The following is a 22,438-nucleotide window of genomic DNA, read 5'->3' as shown; positions in this document are numbered from 1 at the left end:
AAACTAAATATGTTAAAAAAAAAAAAAAAAAAGGTGTATTCATTGTTAAAAAGATATTATTGAGGAAATAAAAAGGCAAGCTATGGCCTAGATCAGTGGTCAGCAAACTCATTAGTCAACAGAGCCAAATATCAACAGTACAAGGATTGAAATTTCTTTTGAGAGCCAAATTTTTTAAACTTAAACTATATAAGGTAGGTACATTGTTATTAACTTAATTAGGGTACTCCTAAGGCTAACGAAGAGCCACAGTCAAGGGGCCAAAGAGCCACATGTGACTCGCGAGCCGCAGTTTGCCAACCATGGGCCTAGATGAAATGATTCATAATACATATATTTTATTTCAGTTATTTATTTGTCATTTAAAATTTATTTTTAATTACAGTTTACATTAATATTATTTTATATTAGATAATTTACAATATGTTTCCCTTGATATTTTCAGTACCCACCTGGCACCATAAATACTTTTTGCAATACAATTGCAAAAATTTCTATGCTGTACTCTACATTCCTGTGAATATTCTGTAAATGCCAACTTGTACTTTTTAATCCCTTCCCTTTTTCACCCAGTTCTCCAAGCCCCATCCCCATCTGGCAACCATTATTCTGTTCTATATCTAAGTATGTTTTGTATCTATGTACAAAAGTTTTTGTAATTGTAATGAACTCCAGTTTATTTTTTGTTGTTGTTTGTACATACATTTTTTAAAAAACTTGCATCTAAGATATAAAAAGAGATATTACAGCTCAGTAATAAAAAGCTATGTAACCCAATTAAAACTGTGTAAGAGTTTTTTTAATAATAAAAACTTACTACACAGCTACAACAATCAAAACAGTGTGGTACTATAATAAGAGAGATATACAGACCAATGCAATAGAATTATGAGTTCAGAAATAAACTCATACATCTACAATTAATAGATTTTTATATAACTTCCAAGATTATTCAATGTAAAGAAATAGTCTCATCAACAAATTGTGCTAGAAAAAAAAAAAAAAAATTGTGCTAGAAAAACTGAAAATCCATATGCAAAAGATAATATCAGGTAAGGACTACATACCATGTATAAAAATTAAGTCCAAATGGATCAAATATCCAAATATAAGAGCTGAAAATATAAAACTCATACAAGAAACTATAGGGGTAAATCTTCATAAATTTGGATATGGAAGTGGGAGTCTTTCCTTAGTTCTGACACAGAAAGCACAAACAATAACCAAAAATAAAGTGGAGTTCATTAAAATTACAAAAACTTTTGCATGTCAAAGGATATGATCTAGAAAGAGACAACTCATGAAATGGGGAAAAATATTTGCAAAGCATATAACTGATAAGGGTCTTGTCAAATCAACATCAAAATAACAAATAGCATCTGTAATACTTTCATCAATAAGGATACATTCTTAAAAATGAAAAATAAGTACTAGTGAGGATCTGGAGCACTTGGAACTCTTGTACGTGGCTAATGGGAATGTGAAAACCTGCAATTGGTTAGGAGAACAGTTTGGAAGTTACTGGCATCCTGTGGCTGGAGAACAGTCAGAGGAAATGCTCTCCCTCCCATGGGTTCTTCACCATCCAACCCCACCTGGCAATACAAATTGTCACAGGAAAGTGCCTTTGACCCCTATAGGCTGCACAGGCAGAGATCTGGCAGGAGCTCCAGCAGAGCACAACAATATAACATCAAAGGACCCAAGAAGGCTAATTGCCATTGGAACAATAGAACACACTAAATCTACATTTAACCTGGGTGATTGCTTTCAAATCTAGATTATTTAAATGTGAAGAAAGCAAGGAAAGGACTTGTATGCGTGCATATTAGCATAACCAATGGACACAGACACTGGAGCAGGGGGAGCTTGCAAGGAAGGGGGCAGCATAGCTGTGGGTGGGGGGGTCAATCAAGGAAAAAGGAGACATATGTAAAACTTTGAACAATAAAAAAAAAGAAGAAGAAAAAAAGGAATGCGACTGGAAATCACATCCTATATCAACAAGCAAGGAAATCACAGCAAAAACGGGAAAACACAACCACTGATACTAATACTGACATGAGGCACGTATTGAAACTATCACACAAACATTCTTAAAAACTATTAAAATGTGTTACAATGAACATCGAAATTAAATTCGATGGTGGAGTAAGAAGCCCTGGCTCCTCCATCCCCCAACGAACACACCAATTCAGCAACACTTCACAGTTTCCCTTTGTGAGAAACCAGAAATGAATAGACAGCCTCTTGCACAACATAAAAGAGTGGAAAATCAGTTACCAAAGCCAGTAGGGAGGATTGGGAAACCTTTTCACCAGAAACTCTGCCCCAGAGCCCGGCCATATGATCAGAAAGACATCCTCTAGTTACCGTCCTACTGATGGGTGGGAAGCAGTTTGCTCACAAGGCCAGGGCCCTAATGTTTCTGAGGGGCTGACCCAAAGAACTAGTATCTGTGACAGGAGTCCTGGAGATCTGATGGGTTCAGCACAGTCTAGCCACCCAGGCAGCAAGAGAGGCGGTGGCTACCAGCCACTATTGATTCATCCCCACCCCAACTCTGCCCAGAGTGTATGGATGGAAAATCCCAGCTCTGTGCTTCCTCCTGGGGTGGGAAAGAGTTGATCCACGCATGCAGTGCCTCCATTCACCACAATTGCTCAAGGAACTAGCATCTGTCTCACCAATCCTGGAGCCATGATGAGTCCTGCACACTCTGGTTGTCAGGGAAAGAACAGAGGCAGCAGCTCGGGATGGTAAATGCCACTGGTCCTTTCTGCTGAGCAGCACAGAGAAGGCAGGAATAAATAGATGCCTGCTTTGCCCAGAAGATGGCAAAGTGCTAGTGGAGGCCCCCAAATCTCTTTCCAGGATGTTCTGTGGGATCCTCTTCTGTACTCCCCCAAAGTGGAGGCTGAGAGAGCCTTCTAAGAAGCAGACACCGAAACAGAATTAATAAAATAAAGAATCAGGAAAAGATGTCTCACACAAAGGAATAAGATAAATCTCCAAAACTGACCCTAGTGAAATGAAGTTACATGATTTACCTGACAGAGAATTAAAATGAACTCTCTTGAACATGCTCACGGAGCCCAAAAGAACAATGCAAAAATGTCTGATCAATGTCCTTTTGAAAATAATGTAGACAAATTACAACAATGGAGAATATATTTGCATACCATATATCTGGCAAAATACATATTCACATAATAGATATCTCTCTTTTGAATGTATAGGTTGTTCAAAAATTTATTAAAAACAAATCAAACTAGAAAATGGGAAAAGACATTTCAGGGATATTTCACAAAAAGGGAACAAATAAGCACATGAAAATATGTTCAACATCATTAGTTACTGGGAAACGCAAGTCAGAATCTCAGGAGATATCACTACACATCTATAAGAAGGTCTATTAATTTTAATACTGGATTGTGATCACCACGGCAGGAATGCAGACACTCATCTCTCATACATTGCCAGTGGAAATGTAAGATAGTACAACACCCTGGCAAATATTTTGGTAATTCCTTTTTTACAAAAATCTTGATTGTTGAAAGTATTACATATGTCCCCTGTTTCCCCCATTGACCTCTACCACCCTGCCCCCACCTCCCAACCCAGGCCTTCACCATCTTTTTGTCTGTGTCCGTGGGTTATGCATATATGATATGAGTTCATTGGTGGATCTCTTCAAACCCACCATTCCTCCCCTGCTTTAATTCCTTTTATTAATTCCTTTTAAAATATAAAAATACACTTATAATATGGTCTGCCAGTCATATACCTGGGTATGTGTTCCAGAGAAATAAACATTTGCATTTCATCTAAACTATTAGATTTACTGGTGTAAGCTTTTTTTTTTCAATTTAGATTCTTTATTGTTTAAAGTATTACATAAGACTCCCTTTTCCTCCATTGACTTCTCCCTGGCTGCCCCTACCCCCCAGCATACGCCCTCACCTCCCCATATGTTCATATGCATGCATACAAGTCCTTTGGTTGATCTCTTACCCCCTCAGCCCCAGCCTTCGGAACTGGAGAGCATTATGCTAAGGGAAATAAACCAATCAGAGAAAGATAAATATCACATGATATCACTCATTTGTGGAATGAACAACATAAACTGAAGAACAAAATAGAATCAGAGTCATAGAAGCATCAAACAGACTGGTGTAAAGCTTTTAAAATACTCCCAAATATTTATTTTTCTCTGTTACTAATGAAATTTCCTTTTATCCCTGATATTGATGGAATTAGTTCTTATTCTGCAGAAGTCTTAATAGGATTATTAATTTTAAGACCTAATTTCTGGGCCTTAATGCTTTCTTTTTCATGTATCTGTATCATTTATTTCTGCTTTTATGTGCATTATTGCCTTCCACTACAATGTTAGAACCCTTGTAGGGTATTTCATTTTGTTAATCCTCATCCGAGGACATTTTTCCATTGATTTTTTTAGGAAGAGTGGAAGAGAGCGGGAAAGACAGAGAGAAACATTGATGTGAGAGAAACACATCAATTGGTTGCCTGCTGCATGAGCCCTGACCAGGACCCAGGCCCAGGAAGAGTCTGCAACCAAGGAACTTACAGGAATCAAACCTAGGACTGCAGGCCACCACTATCTCCACTGAGCCAAACCAGCTAGGGCTAGAGTACTGCATTTTGTAGAGGAAGGTAATTAATTTAATGGTAACCCTCCTTACTCTATTCATTGCTGGGCTTCAGGCTATGGGATTAAGAATGGGGTGATAAAAATACCCATTACTCTAGAATTAGCCTTTCTGGTCTCAGCTGAATGCCTGGTCACACTACACTGCCTGGGCTGAACAATCCATTATCTTCCAACACTGTTTGACCCAGAGCAACGATTATCAACTGGTGTGCTGCAAGAATTTTTAAAACATGTAATACCTGATTATTTAGTCAGGGGCAGAGGCATCTTTTCCCTTACATTGTCAAGTGAAAAAAAAATGACAACAGAAACACAACAATATCCATGCAGTGTCAGTGAATCAAAATTATACCTGTACATTTTTTCGGGTGTGACACAGAATTTTTGTAATTAGTTTATGTGTACCATGAGATAGAAAACGTAAAAAAATATATATATTATTGACCTAGCCCAGCTGGCATGACTCAGACGTTGAGCATTGACCTATGAACCAGGATATCACTATTCAATTCCTAGTCAGGGAACATGCCAGGATTGTGGGGTCGACTCCCAGTAGGGGGCATGTTGGAAGTAGCTAATCAATCATTCTATCTCATCATTAATGTTTCTCTCTCTCTCTCTCTCTCTCTCTCCATACTTCTTCCTATCTGAAATTAATAAAAATATATTTTAAAAAATCACTGACCTATAGCATTATCTCCATTTGACTCTCCACCCTTCAGTAGAGTCTTACCCAGCAAATATGTTGCCTAATCCTCAATCAAGGACATTAAGGCAGCTACCCTCCCCCAAAAACATATATCTGATAGGCTCTGTTCATCTCCGGTCCTATCTCCTTCAAGTTCCAACTGCTTCAGCATCCCTGAACTCCAATCTCTGAGTGGCTGCTTGGTACCACTTCCTTATGATGTGCTTAAGACTTTATTCCCAGTCAGAAGGTCAAGTTAAAATTGAGACTCACCTTCTTTGTGTCCTGTCTCTCATTGAGAAATCTCCTGATCTGCCTATTGCCAAATGTCTAAAAACAGGTACCTCATGTACAATATTTTATTGTGCTTTCTACTTGTAGACAGTGAGTATAACATGCTATACCAGATACCATTAATTTATTTATTCACTTACTTATTTTGTTTTAATTTATTTTTATTGAAATTCTGACAGATGTCCCCTATTTCCCCCCAAGTCCTCTCCACCTGACTCCTCCCCGCCTTCACAGGTCTTCCTCACACTATTGTTTGTGTCCATGGGCTGTGCCTATATGGATTTATATTAATATCGCAATTACAATAAAGAAATAGAATCTGACCAATCATTTGTCAATGTTGGTTTCTTCCAAATAATATATTCTAGCAAAATGAGAGTCTTGCAGACTAATGCTAACTTTCTCACATACTTTGAAAAATTTCCTTACTCCTAACAGCATTTTGGGTTACAGTTGAAATTCCTATGTTTCACACTGAACATAGTCAGTTTCTGTACCTAATATACTTTTGTGTCCTCACTTTCTCAGTGGTCAATCTACAATTTCCTCAGAGACTAGGATATATCCATTTAAACTACTCAGTGTGTTTGGGTTTTGGTTGGGTTTTTTTTTTAGCTTTTTTAGCTCCTTCATCTATTTTTTGTTTATTTGTTTCTTCTCAAACTCCTACTAATACTTTCAGATATTAAATGGCCTTTGTGGATAAGCAACTCCTAAATTTTACATTTAAAAAGTAATTGTTCTATTCCATATGATTTTATTGTAATTGTCACATTATACTTGGATATTTTATCTGTTTGCCCAATAATTCTGTGGAGTATAAAGAAATCTTTTTCTTCTCACCAATGACACATAAAAAATAGAATCTACACAGAATAAAAGGAAAACTTACCTTTTTAAATGAAGAATCTGGATACAATGTTCCTGACTCATACGTATATACCAGGAAATGAGGGTCTAAAAATAACCTAATTCAACCAAGATAATGACACTTCATTGTATGAATATTATTAATAAAAGAAACTTCTAGAATCATGAAATTAAACAATATACTATCAATTATAGAAGCTCAGATATCCAAACAATTAAATGGACACATATTTCCATGATCTCATTTGCTTTCTAATAGCATAATGTGTGTGTAAGAGAAAAGAATCCTATATAATAAAAGAGAAACATGCAAATTAACTGTCCCTCCACTATGCTCAAGCCATGCCCACAAGCCACACCCACAAGCCCATCAGGAGTGATTATGCAAATTAATCCAACTAAGATGGCAGTGGCCATGGAGCTGGAGTGAGCAGGAGGCTTGGGTTGCCCCTGGTGATGGAGGAAGGCAAGTTTCCCACCTGCCTTGGCCAGCCCTCGGCTCTGCTGAAGGTTACAAAGTTCCAATTATAGAAGATAAATAAATCCCAGAAAAAGAAAAAAGAAAAAGAAAAAAAGGAGAGCCTGGGAACTTGGGTTGCCAGGGGGTATGGCCAGCCTGAAAACAGCCATCAGCCCCTCACCCAGGTTGGCGAGGCACCCCCACACCCTGAAGGGGCTATGGGCAGCCTGAAAATGGCCCTCTGCCCCTCACCCAGGGTGGCCAGGCATCCCAGCAGGACCCCCACCCTGATCCGGGACACCCTTCAGGGCAAACCAGCCGGCCCCCACCATGCACCAGGCCTCTATCTACACTAATAAAAGAGAAACATGGTAATTAGCGTATGACCGCTACCCTTTTCATTGGTTAATCAGTGAGTATATGCAAATTAACTGTCAGCCAAGATGGCGACCGGCAACCAGGCAGCTGGAAGCGAACATGAGGCTTGCTTGCTCCAGGGACTGCGGACTCCAACGTTCCCCGCCTCACTTGCTGGCCTCTCAGCTGCAACTCTAAGCAACTATCTACTATGTTGCAAATAAGAAGGTAAACAAAACCCCAGAAACTGGCTGTCAGTCAGCCCCGGACCACAACATTGTATCAATGTTTTCAGCAGCGAGGCCTCAGAGCTAAAGCTGGCCCAGAATAAAAAAAAGAAAACAAGGAGCGGTTGGGAGTTTTGAGTCATCTGCCAGCCGGAAAACAGCCCTCAGCCCCTCACCCAGACTGGCCAAGCACCCCAGTGGGGACCCCCACCCTGATCCAGGACACCCTTCAGGGCAAACCAGCCAGCCCCTACTGGTGCACCAGGCCTCTATCCTATATAGTAAAAGGGTAATATGCCTCCCGGCACCGGGATCAGCATGACAGGGGTCTGCGCCCAAACCCCCTGATCGCCCTGCGGCTCTGTGTGTGACAGGGGGCGGGGCCACAACCTCCCTATCTGCCCTGCTCTGTTCGTGACAGGGGAAAGTGCCCCAACCCCCTGATCAGCCCTGCTCTGTGCCTGATAGGGGGGAGCTCCCCAATCCCCTGATCGCCCTGCAGCTCTGTGTTTGACAGGGTGCAGCGCACCAACCCCCGATCGGCCCTGCTCTGTGTGTGACAGGGTGCGGCGCCCCAACCCCGCACCCCCCCCCCCCCCACGGCCCTGCTCTGTGTGTGACAGGTTAGAGCCATAACCTCTCCATCGACCCTGCCCTGAGTGTGACAGTGGCGGCGCCCCAACCCCCTGATCGGCCCTGCTCTGTGGGTGATAGAGGGTGGGGCCCCAACCCCCCTCCACAGGCCTTGCTCTGTGTGTGACAGGGTAGAGCCATAACCTCCCCATTGGCCCTGCCCTGAGTGTGACAGGGTGCAGTGCCCCAACCCCCTGATCCACCCTGCTCTGTGAGTGACAGGGGGGAGCTCCTCAACCCCCTGATCAGCCCTGCTCTGTGCCTGATAGGGAGGAGCTCCCCAATCCCCTGATTGCCCTGCGGCTCTGTGTTTGACAGGGTGCAGCACACCAGCCCCCTGATCGGCCCTGCTCTGTGTGTGACAGGGTAGAGCCATAACCTCTCCATCGGCCCTGCCCCGAGTGTGACAGTGGCGGCGCCCCAACTCCCCAATCAGCCCTGCTCTGAGCCTGACCAGGGGCTGCACCTAGGGATTTGGCCTGCCCTCTGCCACCCGGGAGCAGGCCTAAGCCAGCAGGTCGTTATCTCCTGAGGGGTCCCAGACTGCGAGTGGGCACAGGCCGGGCTGGGAGACCCCTCTCCCCCCGCCCCCCGAGTGCACAAATTTTTGTGCACTGGGCCTCTAGTCCTATATAATAAAAGGGTAATATGCAAATTGACCCTAACAGCAGAACGACTGGGAATGACTGGTCACTATGACACACACTGACCACCAGGGGGCAGATGCTCAACGCAGGAGCTGTCCCCCTGGTGGTCAGTGCGCTCGCACAGGGGGAGCTCTGCTCATCCACAAGCCAGGCTGATGACTGCCAGCATAGCTATGGTGGTGGGAGCCTCTCCCGCCTCCTCAGCAGTGCTAAGGATGTCCGACTGCAGCTTAGGCCTGCTCCCCGCTGGCAAGTGGACATCCCCTGAGGGCTCCCATGCTGCCAGAGGGATGTCTGACTGCCAGATTAGGCCTAATTCCCCAGGGAGCAGGTCTAAACCAGCAGGTAGACATCCTCCGAGGGGTCCCAGACTGCAGGAGGGCACAGGCCAAGCTGAGGGACTCCCCACCCGAGTGCACAAATTTTTGTGCACCGGGCTTCTAGTAAGCAGAATAACCAGATTCCAGTATGGAAGCTACAATGACACAGCGTCACCTGTAGTAAAAACCAGAGGTTCTAGATTCCCACAGCAAAGTTCTCTTTTAGATTTAACCATCAATACATCTAATGCATCAATATGCCAGTTAATATTTACGAACAAGTAGCCATTGGTTGATAAAGGCAAAAAATATGCTTTAAATTTTTATGCAATTATGCTGTGGTAAAAACAACAATGGATGATTTTGCATGTTTACTGCAGGTTGGGCTAATGCTACCTTCATTCTGAAACCCAGGAAAAGGCATGACCCTCCTTGGAGAACAACTTTCTTTTAGTAGAAAGAGAAAAAAAACTGTAGAAGCACAGAATACTTCATAAAGTCTTTGTTTAGAATTGGGATACTAGTGTCCCTGCTCACATTTCATAAGCCAACCTAAAGGATCTCTGTAGACAAACCCAATATAAACATGCTTCAGAAGTTAAGTCTTTCTCCTGGAAGAAAGTGGTCGTCATGGAACAATCTAACAACATTATTTATTGTAGGGAGATTGGACTTTCTCAAGGATGCCAAACACCAAAAGACATTTCAAATCCAGAATTGAGAGGACTAGAGCATTCGCAGGGTACTTTCAGACACCAGGAATTCTCTTTCTCAGTCTGCTTCGTTGTCTCTCATTCCTGATAACCTTTCCTTTTCCTCCAGTCAAATAACAAAACTAGAGAGATCCCAGGGAAAAGCAGATATTTATCAGTTCACATTTTATATACATTCTTAAGGAAAAATCTATGAATGGCCTGGGCTGTTCAGGTGCAAGTGCCTGGGGGAAAAAAAAATGTATGGGGACTGAAAAGTAAAATAAAAATTTAAAGGAGTTATAATATATCAGGGAGAATTAATATAAAACCATACACATGAACAACTACTGGAAAATTCACTTCTAATGGACTGTATCAAATTGTAAGAATTTATAGCAAAAGAATAAGATTCTACACATTGCCAACTTACTCAATTAGGAAAACAAAAGGGACTTTTGCAGATATGCAGATTCAGAAAGCATGCCATCTGTATATTCTCTCTAAAGAATATAATATGAAAGTATTCTACCTGAACAATATCTGAGTTAACATAAAATTGCAACAGGAAAAAAAATACAAAACAGTGATTAGACTTGAAAAATGCAAGACATTTAAGTAACTGAAAGCATTGGATTTACATCTTAAATGTAAGAAGAATTTAAAAAATACTGTAGTAATATTATGATATAAATTTATATGTGAGAGGCACAAGACAGGAATCTGAGTACTGAAAAAAGTAAATAAAAATATGATGATAAAATTTTACTTTGTATCAATAAATCCCACAAAGTAAGAAGACAATCAATAGGGTGGCATATTTGCAACATATAGAACAGATAAAGGCCTAATCTCTATAGTAAACAAAAGTTCCCAAAAATCTGATCATAGAAAAACAGAATGACAAGGCACAGATTGAAAATAAATATTGAAGACACATGAATACAAATAAAAATCCCAAAGAAAATACAAAATCTTGGGAGAGGCCATTAAATTAGAATGGTCAGTAAACATTTGAAAAGATGCTATATGTTATTAAGAAGCAGTGAAGTGCATATTAAAACAACAATAAAGTAGTAGTTCTTAGCCATTGGTTAACAAAATAAATGAGTAAAGATACTCATTTTGTTGGCAATGTAGAGCATAGGGATACATTTGAATTGTTGGTGTGAGTGAAAACTGGTATAATTCTTTGAAGTAAAAATTTGGCAATGAGAATTTTCTTATTTATTACCCATCAATTTCACTGGTGCCCAGGAAGTCATGGCTAGGGATATCCACAGTAAAGCTTTCCTTGCTATAAATAATGGGTGGATAATTAATATATGAGAAATATTCATTCAAAGGCTGTATATATAGTAAAAATAACTCATTTGGCACAGAGCAATATGAATCTCAGAAAAGTAACATTGTATAAAATGTTGTATAATAAACAACCACAAAACTACAACCACATACAACAGAATACGTATCTATTGCTCACACTTCTCTGTCACATGTGGGTAGCCATGGAAGTTCTGCTAATTGGCCAGGCTTGATCTATGGTACTGGATTCAGCCATATTTAGGAATGATTAGGGCACCTTGGCTGTAGTCCACATGTATCTAGCTTTCAGCATGCTGGCCTATGCATATTGTCACGAGGATGGCAGACAAACAGGATAGAAAATGGAAAAGCATGAGAGCTTTTTCAAGCCTCTGTTTGAATTAAGTCAGATAATAACATTTGGGCCAAAGAAATCAAATAGTCTATATAAGTGTGGGGTCCGAGGTAAAAATGATGCAAGGCCTCTGTCTAAAACTATTAAGAATCTCAGGACAGCAACACTGGAACATTAAACCAAATACAGGGCCCTTCTAACCATAAGGCCCTGAGGCACCACACATCATGAATTTGGCCTTGCATAAGTGAATTCAGATTCAAGGGCTGGATAGTGGGGGCACTGATGGAAATGTATTTATCCCATCTCTTGATGATAGTCACACAGTTAGTTATATGGCAAAGAGTGAAGATACAGGAAAAGGTAAAGTTTTGGGTGTACTTTTGTGGTGCACCATATTAATATATATAAATTGATGGAATATATGGAATTGAGTCATTACATTTATTAAGAAATACTCAAAACATTAGGATTCTTATTGATCTCCAGACATAAATCAATAAAGATAATATATGACAGAAGAATATTGCCATTACTGTAGCTGTAATTAGCACTGAGGAGTAAGAGAAATAGATCTGGGTAAGGAAATAACAAATTTCCCTATTACCAGCCATGGGCAATACACTTCATTTTAAATAGTGTAGGCACGATACTTCCATGCCTGTCACTAATTGTTTAAATTATTCTCAGAATTACCCATTTCATCTTTTATCATTCAAAAGAAAAAAAGGTGAGAGTGTGTGGATGTGCAGGGAGTGTCTGTATTGTGAGTGAGGGACAGCTATAGTCCAAGGGACTGTTGGGGACTGCCGGACCTGGCTCCCCTAGCTGGGCAGCCTATACTGCTGCTGAAATCTCTTTCCAGAGTGGCCAGCTCTGCCTCAGAGACCATGCCATCTTGAAGGGGAGAGTGGCTGTGATAGGAAGCCCAGACTTACCTTAAACCAGGGAGACCTCGGGTACCTCCCAGACCCTACAACCACAACACCCAGGGTCCAGCTGCCTCAAATGCGAACCCACGAACACCAGGACTCCAGCCTCCAAGACCGCGGGCACCTAAATAGTTTGTCAACAGGGAGGCAAAGCGGCGAAAATACACGGACAAGCCCTGCACCTTCTCACAGAATAGCTAGAAGGAACAGCTGAATCAAACAGCACCCACCCGGAACTGGCGAATTAAACACAGCTGGTGAGGCAATCCACAGATGGAAAGGTCAGATATCACCTAGAGCAGTGGTTTTCAACCTTGGCTGCACATTAGAATCACCTGGGAATCTTTTTAAAATCCTGTTTTCTGGGCCTCATCCTCCAGAAATTCTGTTTCTTTGTTATGGGGTGGGGCCACAATTTACAATAGCTAAGATTTGGAAACAGCCTAAATGCTCATCAGCAGATGAGTGGATTAGAAAACTGTGGTACATCTACACAATGGAATACTATGCTGCTATAAAAAAAGAAGGAACTTTTACCTTTTGCAACAGCATGGTTGGAACTGGAGAAGTTTATGCTATGTTAAATAAGCCATTTGGAGAGAGATAAATATCACATTTAATCACTCATATGTGAGATATAATGATCAGCATAATTTGATAAGAATAGATCCAGAGACAATGGGAAGGGGGGTGCAGTTAGAGAGCAACCAAGCAACCAAAGGACTTGTATGCATGCATATGAGCATAACCAATGGACACAGATACTGGGGTGGTGAGGGCTTGCCCAGGGCGGGCATGAATGGGGGTCAATTGGGGAAAAAGGAGACATATGTAAAATTTTAGACAATAGATAAATTAATCAATTTTTAAAAAATAAAGGGGAAAAGGCATAAAAATATTGATCTAATATAAATTATGGACTTTGGGTTATAATAATGTGTGGATTCAGTATAATCAATTACAACAATATTAGAGGCCTGAGGATGAAATTTGTGCAAGAGTAGGCCTTCCTTCCCTCAGCTGCCTACACCAGCTTCCCTCTGGCACCTGGGACCCGGGTTTTCCTCTGGCTGCCAGCATGCACCCAGGACCCAGGCTTCCCTCCAGCCCTGGCTTCATCTTGAAGGACATCTGGTATGATGTCCGATCTAATTAGCATATTACCCTTTTATTATTATAGATTAGAGACCTCGTGCATGAAATGTGGGCACAGGTGGGGTACCTAGGCCTGTCCAGTGATCAGGCCCTATGGGGGTCATCTCACCCATTCCCATTTGGGCTGGGCCTGCTGTTGCTGGACAGGGCCTGCAGGACAGGGCCTGCAGAACGGGGCTTGCGGGACAGGGTCGCGGGACAGGGGAGGGACTTTGAGAGGTTTGCCGGCCAGGGGGAGGGTCAGGGGGCATTTGGCTAGTTGTGGGAAGTTGGCTGTCGGAGCGCACTGACCACCAGGGGGAAACTCCTGCATTGAGTGTCTGCCCCCTGGTGGTCAGTGCATGTCATAGCGACAGGTCGACTGGTCGTTCCGGTTGTTCGGTCGTAATGATTGCTTAGGCTTTTATATTTGGAGGGGGGTTGTTGATAATGGAGGAGGCTATGCATATGTGGCATAAGGGGCTTATGGGAAATCCCTGTGCATTCTCGTCAATTTTGCTTTTGCTATAAATCTAAAACTGCTCTACAAAATAAAGTGTATTAGAAAAATAAATAATGAGAAAAATACTAGTATATGAATAGGCAAGCCTCATACAGATAAATGCAAATAACCAATAAAGGTGCAGAGTAGTTATTTAGGGAAATATAAACTGATGTTAAGATGAAAAAGAATTGCCGAGGCCGGTTTGGCTCAGTGGGTGGAGCGTCGGCCTGCGGACTGAGGGGTCCCAGGTTCGATTCCGGTCGGGGGCATGTGCCTTGGTTGCGGGCGCATCCCCAGTGGGGGGTGTGCGGGAGGCAGCTGATCGATGTTTCTCTCTCATCGATGTTTCTAGCTCTCTATCTCTCTCCCTTCCTCTCTGTGGAGGATCAGTAAAATATATTTAAAAAAAAAAAAAAAAGATGAAAAAGAATATTTTAGCACATCATGCAGGCTTTTGGAAATGTAAATTGCTATCATCTTTTCAGGAAGACACTGGCAATGTCTCTCAAAATCTTAATATACTATAAAATGTGAATATTAAATCAGTTACTACATGCAAATTGCTGAGAAATATGCCCTATAAATGTTATGTGTTCATAAGTGCCCATTACTTTTGTTGTTTTTGTTATTATCATCACTATTGTCATTGTTATTCACTCTTCTAGATCCAGAAACCTATTTCTTGATATCAAGGCTACCAAACAAAATCTATATTATATAAAAAATATACATACAATAATGTCTATTGCAGGACTCAATAAACAAATGGAAATTTACAGAAATAACTTCATTATCTATCAATATTACATATTGTTAAATGTTATCTATTGAAAGATAAGTTATAAAATACATAAAGAGCAAGGAAATAAGCACCAATAATCAATAAGACTGGCCAATAGTAATACCCTATTTCCACTTTTGTAAAAAAATTTTGAGTAGGTTTCATTTAATAGAAGAATGAAATATAAACAGAAAATTGGGAAAAGTACACACAAAGTTATTAATATTGATTTCTTAGAGTGTAGATAGAAAACAGAATACTTAATACGTTAAAAGTACATACAAAATGAGAAAAAATACTCTAGAACAGCGGTTCTCAACTTGTGGGTCGCATGACCCTTTCACAGGGGTCGCCTAAGATCATCGGAAAACACATATATAATTACATATTGTTTTTGTGATTAATCACTATGCTTTAATTATGTTCAGTTTGTAACAATGAAATTGGGGGTCACCACAACATAAGGAACTGTATTAAAGGGTCACGGCATTAGAAAGGTTGAGAACCACTGCTCTAGAATGTCAAGTAAAGTTCTTAAAATCATACAAATATGTGAAATAACATGAAGACAGACAAAGTTAAACATCCTATATAATAAAAGGCCAGCTACCATAAGCATAACAACCTGAATGACCAGAGACCAGAACCACAATGGTCCCTCGCAGGGCTGGCCCCACCCCCTAGCAAGCGGTTAGGGGTGATCAGGTAGGCAGGCAAGTGGTTAGGGGAGATCAGGTAGGCAGGCCAGCAGTTAGGACAGTGGTTCTCAACCTTCTGGCCCTACCATAAATAGGGCCCAACCATAAAATTATTTTCGTTGCTACTTCATAACTGTAATGTTGCTACTGTTATGAATCGTAATATAAATATCTGATATGCAGGATGGTCTTAGGCCACCCCTGTGAAAGGGTCGTTTGACACCCAAAGGGGTTGCGACCCACAGGTTGAGTACCGCTGGGTTAGGAGCAATCACGTAGGCAGACTGTATATTATATATTATGCTATGTTAAATAAGCCATTTGGAGAGAGATAAATATCACATTTAATCATTCCCACCAGTCTGCATTCCCACCTGCATTCCCTCCCCAGGCTGGCTCCACCCCCAAGCAAGTGTTTAGGGGTGATCAGGCAGGCAGACCAGTGGTTAGGGGTGATCAGGTAGGCAGGCAAGTGGTTAGGGGCAATCAGGCAGGCAGGTAGAGGGGTTAGGTGCGATCAGGCAGACAGGCAGGTGAGCAGTTAGGACCCACTAGTCCGGATTGCAAGAGAGATGTCTGACTGTCAGTTTTGGCCCGATCCCATCGGGTTACCCATGGGATCGGGATCAGGCCTAAACCGGCAGTCAGACATCACCAGAGGGGTCCTGGATTACAAGAGGATGCAGGCCGGGCTGAGGAAACACCCCCTCTGTGCAGGAATTTTGTGCACCAGGCCTCTAGTTCTATATAATAAAAGTCTAATATGAAAATCGACCAAACAGCAGAACAACTAGCAGAACACCTGGTCACTATGACACGCACTGACCACCAGGGGGCAGCCATTCAACAAAAGAGCTGCCCCCAACCAGCAGGCCCTAGGTCAGCCAAGGCTGGTGCCAGTGGGAGCTCCCCGATTGCCTTGCCAGTTGCCCCACAAAGGGAGGTAATTAGCAGTAGAAGCAGGGTGTGGGGCCAGCAATAGGTGGTGCCAGGCCAGCCAAGGTGGGTGCCAGAAGGGGCCCCCCAACTGCCCCACCCATTGCTTCACAGATTCACTCTGATCACCAGCCAGGCCTAGGGACCCTACCCGTGCACAGATTTCATGCACCAGTCCTCTAGTGTTAAATAAATGAAATAGTCATGCTTTTGTTTAGTCCCAATTTAGGATAGTGGCTATACAAATTTTAGAAACTAAAAACAACTATATGAAAAAAAGAATGGCCACTTACTGTTTTTTAAGATGGAGAGTGTATGTTTTCTTGTTAATTTGGATAGCATAAATGACCTGCAACAAAGTATTCAGAGAGAAAGTAATAATTAAAAATGTGAAATTCTTCAAACCAAAGCCATACCTTTTTTTTAATTTAAAATCTGCATTGTTTGAAATCTTGTAAGTCTCCTTTCTCCCCATTGACCACACCCCAGCTGTGCCCCCCCCCACATACATACATGCCCCCACCTCCCCCACCCCATCTGTGTCCATTGGTTATGCTCATATGCATGCATACAAATCCTTTGGTTGATCTCTTATCCCCTCACCCCCCGCCTTCCCTCGTAGGTTGGACTGCCTGTTCCATGCTTCTATGACTCTGGTTCTATTTTTGTTCATCAGTTTATGTTGATCATTATATCCCACATATGAGTGCGATCATGTGATATTTATCTTTCTCTGACTGGCCTATTTAACTTAGCATAATGCTCTCTAGTTCCATTCATGATTTTGCAAATGGTAAGAATTCCTTCTTTTTTATAGCAGTGTAGTATTCCATTGTGTAGACGTACCACAGTTTTCTAATCCACTCATCTGCTGATTGGCACTTAGGCTGTTTCCAAATCTTAGCTATGGTAAATTGTGCTGCTATGAACATAGGGGTGCATATATCCTTTCTGATTGGTGTTTCTGGTTTCTTGGGATACAGTCCTAGAAGTGGGATTACTGGATCAAATGGGAGTTCCATTTTTAACTTTTTGAGGAAACTCTTCTGTTTTCCACAGCGGCTGCACCAGCCTGCATTCCCACCAGCAGTGCAGGAGGGTTTGTTTTTCTCCGCATCCTTGTCAGCACTTGTTGTTTGTTGATTTGTTGTTGATGATAGCCATTCTGACAGGTGTGAGATGGTACCTCATTGTTGTTTTGATTTGCATCTCTTGGATGATCAGTGACTTTGAGCATGTTCTCATATGTCTCATAGCCTTCTATATGTCTTCTTTCGAAAAGTGTCTATTTAGGTCCTTTGCCCATTTTTTGAGAAGCCAAACATTTTTTTAAATGTGCTCATTCATATAAACCAAAATTGTATCATGCATTTGTCAAAATTATATCCACATATAGAAGTATATTGCTATCTTTCTTTAATCACAGAAAGTATGAAAGAAATTCAAGGAGTCTAATACTATTTCAAATTAAGAGCATTAGTCACTGGCATTTATTACGTATCATAATCAAATGTAATTTAAAATGATTACATTTAGAAATGCTGAGGAACCTTTGAAGAAACTTGAATTTTATTATCTTTTTTCCTACTTTTCAGCTTCTAGCACAGATACATGGAAAATCCAAGGACTATAATGCAGGTCCCCTTTTAAGGTGAAAGGAAGTAGCCATAACTGCCAGAAGCACTGCCTGCACACAGCATTTCACCTTGTTGTTCTCTCCAGGATTTGCCTCACAACGTTCAGGGACAGTCCACGTTTAATAAGCTCCCTCACCCTAACTCCAGATCTTTTCATGGGTCATGCCAGCTTCCCACTTGTTGAGACTCAGTTGATGCTCTCCCCATCCCTGGTTTTTTCCCTTCCCTCCCACAGTGCTCATCACAAGAGCAAACCCTAATTTACACAAATCCCCTCAGAGATTACAGCTCAGAGAACACACTCTGGAGCACCAGCATCAAACATATGCTGTGCTGGGTTATTGTGAAATAGGATTCTAAGGCTAATGTCCCAGTCCACACTTTTATGAGTAGTCATTTATTTACTGTAGGGTTTTTTCTGTCTCTGTTTTTAATATATCTTGTTATATGCAAGATTTCATATTGTTAGTCTACTCAGAAATAAAAAATATGGGAAATAATCATTTAAACCCCCGAGTCTTTTCCCTAGGATGATTAGAACTGTAGAAATACTCTCCAGCAGGCTGAAGAAATAACAGTGTGAGGGCAACTCTCATTTTTGTAAAAAAAAAAAAAATACTACTTTACCATTAAACATTAAAGCCACTGAAAGCCAGTGAGATATCCCTGTTAAAAAATTTGCCAAGAAAATGCCTTGGGTAATAATAATAATTGGCTTTAAAATCTCAAAGTTGTTAAGGCAAAATAAATATAACTAAAACTAAGGGTATATGATAAAGCTTTTTCAGTGCTAATTATATATGACTAAACATAATTTTCCAAAGTCTTTGGTAACTTAAAACATTGAAGTTTGCTGAATTAAATAGTAAAAATGATTAAATATCTACGTATCCTACCTAATAAAGATGGAATATGGTAATTGACCCTCATGCTGTCACAATGGCGGCACCACAGCTAATAAGGAGGGAATATGCTAATTGACTGCCCCACACTCAAAAATGATGGCACCCACAGCCAATAAGGAGGGAATATGCTAATTGACTGCCCCACCCTCAAAGATGGTGGCATCCATAGCCACAAGATAGTGGCACCCAATCTCCTCAGCCCCGCTGAGGTGGCAGGTGCGCAGCAAGGCTGGGCCTGCCCCCAGGAGGGCCAGGCCTTGCCATGCACCGGCCTCCAGAGTCCCCCAGTCCCTTCAGCCACCCTGCCACCCAGGGCCGGCCCGAGGTGCAGGCAAGCCTTGGATGGCAGCTGCCTAGCCACACAGGGCTGCCTGAGGCTCAGATAACCAGGGCTGGCCAAAGCTTGTATTACTGGCAGTGGCAGCAGCAGATGTGTGATGGGGGTGTCACCTTCCCCTGATCGCCAGGTTGCCTCCCACTCCTGAGGGCTCCCGGACTGTAAGAGGAGGCAGGCCGGGCTGAGGGACCTCCCCATCCATTGCATGAGTTTTCATGCAATGGGCCTTAGGTTTTAAATAACAAGGTACTGAAAAATTAATCTGAGTTTGCCTCCTATGGAGAACCTGGGGGATCAATTTGAATCCGTTAATGAACGAGTCTTGTATTTTATTTAAAATAGCTCTTAAAATGTGAATGTATTGCTAATCTGAGGAACGTTAATTATTTACATGCCACCTAAAAGTTAAGGTTTCTAAGGGTTAAGAATTCTAACTAATTGGTAAAAAAGTATGGCTTTGGTGTAATAGAAAACATAGGCATGGAAATGAATTTTGAAAGAAAAAGAAAGTAGGTTCTAAAGCTGGTTATTTATGAAAGTTATAACATTTCTGAAGAAAGGTTTGTGAAAGTTATAGAATTTTGTAAAGAGAAATGTTGAAAGGAAGTTATGTAAATTACACAGGCAAGTAAGCCAGGACAAGTAGAAAAGGGAAACTGAGATGATTAAACAGCAATTTGGAGCCATCTAGTAAATCCTATCTTCCTTAAGCCAAGGACACTTAAGAGTAAATGATTTGCTTTTTTCCTCCCTAACCAGAAGTTATAACCAGATGGTAAATAGCTTAAATCAATGTACTCAGGTAGATTGATAGCAGAAATCCAATTTCTGTCATTTGCTGACCACATCCAAATACAAGATTCCCTGTATTGCATTACTCTATAAAGTATCTGGATTTATAGAAGTACTGGTAGGAAAAATCAGGAGAAACAAATATTTTATTATGGGGCTGAATAAATGGAAAATAATTATATAGTTTTTGTAACCTTTGTTGAAAGTATTGCTGACTCTTAAAGTTTTTGTTTTTTCAGATATAAGGAAGCATTTTTAATGCAAATTTGGTAAATTATATATTTCTCTCCCTACCTCCAGTATTTTGCAATTCTTAATAAATGGCAATATGTTTCTCTGCATGAATTCAATAAGACCTGTTTCTAATTGTACCTATATTAACCAAGATAAAAACTAATAATGGGCTTGCTTATAGCAGCCATGGCTTCACCACCTTTTGCAGAACTTGGTCTATCCAGTATTCTGCGGGAATCCCTTATAATCCACAAGGGCAGGCCATCATTGAATGTGCCCATGCTACACTGAAAGGTATGCTACTAAAACAAAAAAGAGGGAATATGTGACTCAAGGAAGCTGCTATAATACTATCTAAAGCACTGTTTACCTTTAATTTCTTGAATTTGAATGATTGTTTTCAAGCCTCTGTAGAATCGCACTTTACCTCAATAACCCCATCTCAGAAACCACAGTCTTGTGGCGAGATGTGGACACTAATAACTGGATGGGACCCAATGAATTATTAACGTGGGAGAGAGGATATGCATGTGTTTCTATCCCTCACAAAGCTGCTTTAGATTCCAGCTCACCAAATTAAACCCTGCATGACATGGCACAGGACCAATGTTCTTCCAGAGGGGGACTCTGCAGTCCTGAACAATGCACCTTCCTGGGACCCAGATGGCCCCAGAATAACCTGGGGAATGATAAAGCTGATGGCAGAAGCTGAGTAATTATTGCAAAACTAGAGGCTCAGTGCCCGAAATTCGTGAACTGGTGGGGGTGTCCCTCAGCCCAGCCTGCACCCTCTCCAATCTGGGACTCCTCAGGGGATGTCCAACTGCTGTTTTAGGCCTGATCCCGGTGGTATCAGGCCTAAACCGGCAGTTGAACATCCCTCTCACAATCCAGGACTGCTGGCTCCCAACCGCTCACTGGCCTGCCAGACTGAACACCCCCTAACCACTCCCCTGCCAGCCTGATTGATGCCTAACTGCTCTCTTACCAGCCCAATCACCCCTAACTGCCCTCCCCTGCCAGCCTGGTCCCCCACAGCTACCTCCCCTACTGGCCTGGTTGCCCCCAACTGCCTTCCCCTGCTGGCCTGGTTGCCCCTAATTTCCCTCCCCTGCCATCCTGGTCATCCCTAACTGCCCTCCCCTGTAGTCCCGGTCACCCCCAACTGTCCTCTCCATCTGAACTGGTTGACCCTCACTGCCCTTCCCTGCTGGCCTGGTTACCCCTAACTGCCCTCCCCTGCCAGCCTTGTTATCCCTCACTGCCCTCCCCTGCTGGCCTGGTCACTCCTAACTGCCCTCCCCTTTAGGCCCGGTCTCTCCCAACTGCCCTCCCCTGCCATCACAGTCACCCCCAACTGCCCTCCACTGCTAGCCTGTTTGCCCCCAACTTCCCTCCCCTGCCGGCTTGATTGCCCACAACTGCCCACCCCTGCCGGCCATCTTGTGACAACATTGGGTGGCTATCTTGTGACCACATGGGGGTAGTCATCTTGTGTGAGGGCATGATGGTCAATTTGCATATTACCTCTTTATTATATATGATGATACTCATAATCCATGCACTCAGATAACTAACCATTGCTCTTTGTGATTTTTTTATAGTCTGTAAAATCGGAACTGGAGCAGAAAATGCGCTTCACGGACACTGACATTCTAAAGCAGTAATTTCACAACCTCCCTCTGTCTTCTACATTCAGCAAAACACAAAATGAGGAGATGTTGGTGAGCACATGAGACTTGGTTGGAAAGTTTGTAAGGAGGACATTCTGAGAAAAGGGAAGTGTGCAGAAGGCCACCTGCCCTGTTTATTAGAATTCTGATTTAGGGGAGTGCCCCTAATTATTCCTTGATCTTTCCAAACAAGTCTGTGCATGTGCATACCCCCAGATGTTTACTGAAATCCTTATATTTAATCTTTGGGCATCCTTGATTAAAGGACATTATAAACACATGTGTCCTCCCACGAATACTTACCCTACTGATTGTACCTAAGAGATAAATTTTATCTTAAACTGCTGCTAC

The 22,438-nt window shown here is 41.8% G+C and overlaps 1 protein-coding gene across 1 annotated transcript in view; it reads right to left on the bottom strand.

Annotated features, from left to right (window-relative positions):
* The window catches only part of LOC139004886 (A disintegrin and metallopeptidase domain 3-like), a 94,627-nt gene that overhangs the window by 63,233 nt on the left and 8,956 nt on the right, over nucleotides 1–22,438 (bottom strand). Inside the window, exons 3-4 of the mRNA XM_070407390.1 lie at nucleotides 16,803–16,858; nucleotides 6,550–6,625 (exon numbers count right to left, since the gene is read on the bottom strand). Coding sequence (XP_070263491.1) covers nucleotides 6,550–6,625; nucleotides 16,803–16,858 — 132 coding nt within the window. The remainder of the gene's footprint in view (nucleotides 1–6,549; nucleotides 6,626–16,802; nucleotides 16,859–22,438) is intronic.

The sequence above is a fragment of the Myotis yumanensis genome, unplaced genomic scaffold (genome assembly GCF_028538775.1).
Source record: "Myotis yumanensis isolate MYYU_CA2020_CCGP unplaced genomic scaffold, mMyoYum1.0.hap1 SCAF_3, whole genome shotgun sequence".
Taxonomy (NCBI): Eukaryota; Metazoa; Chordata; class Mammalia; order Chiroptera; family Vespertilionidae; genus Myotis; species Myotis yumanensis.
This window is presented reverse-complemented; position numbering and strand designations above follow the sequence as displayed.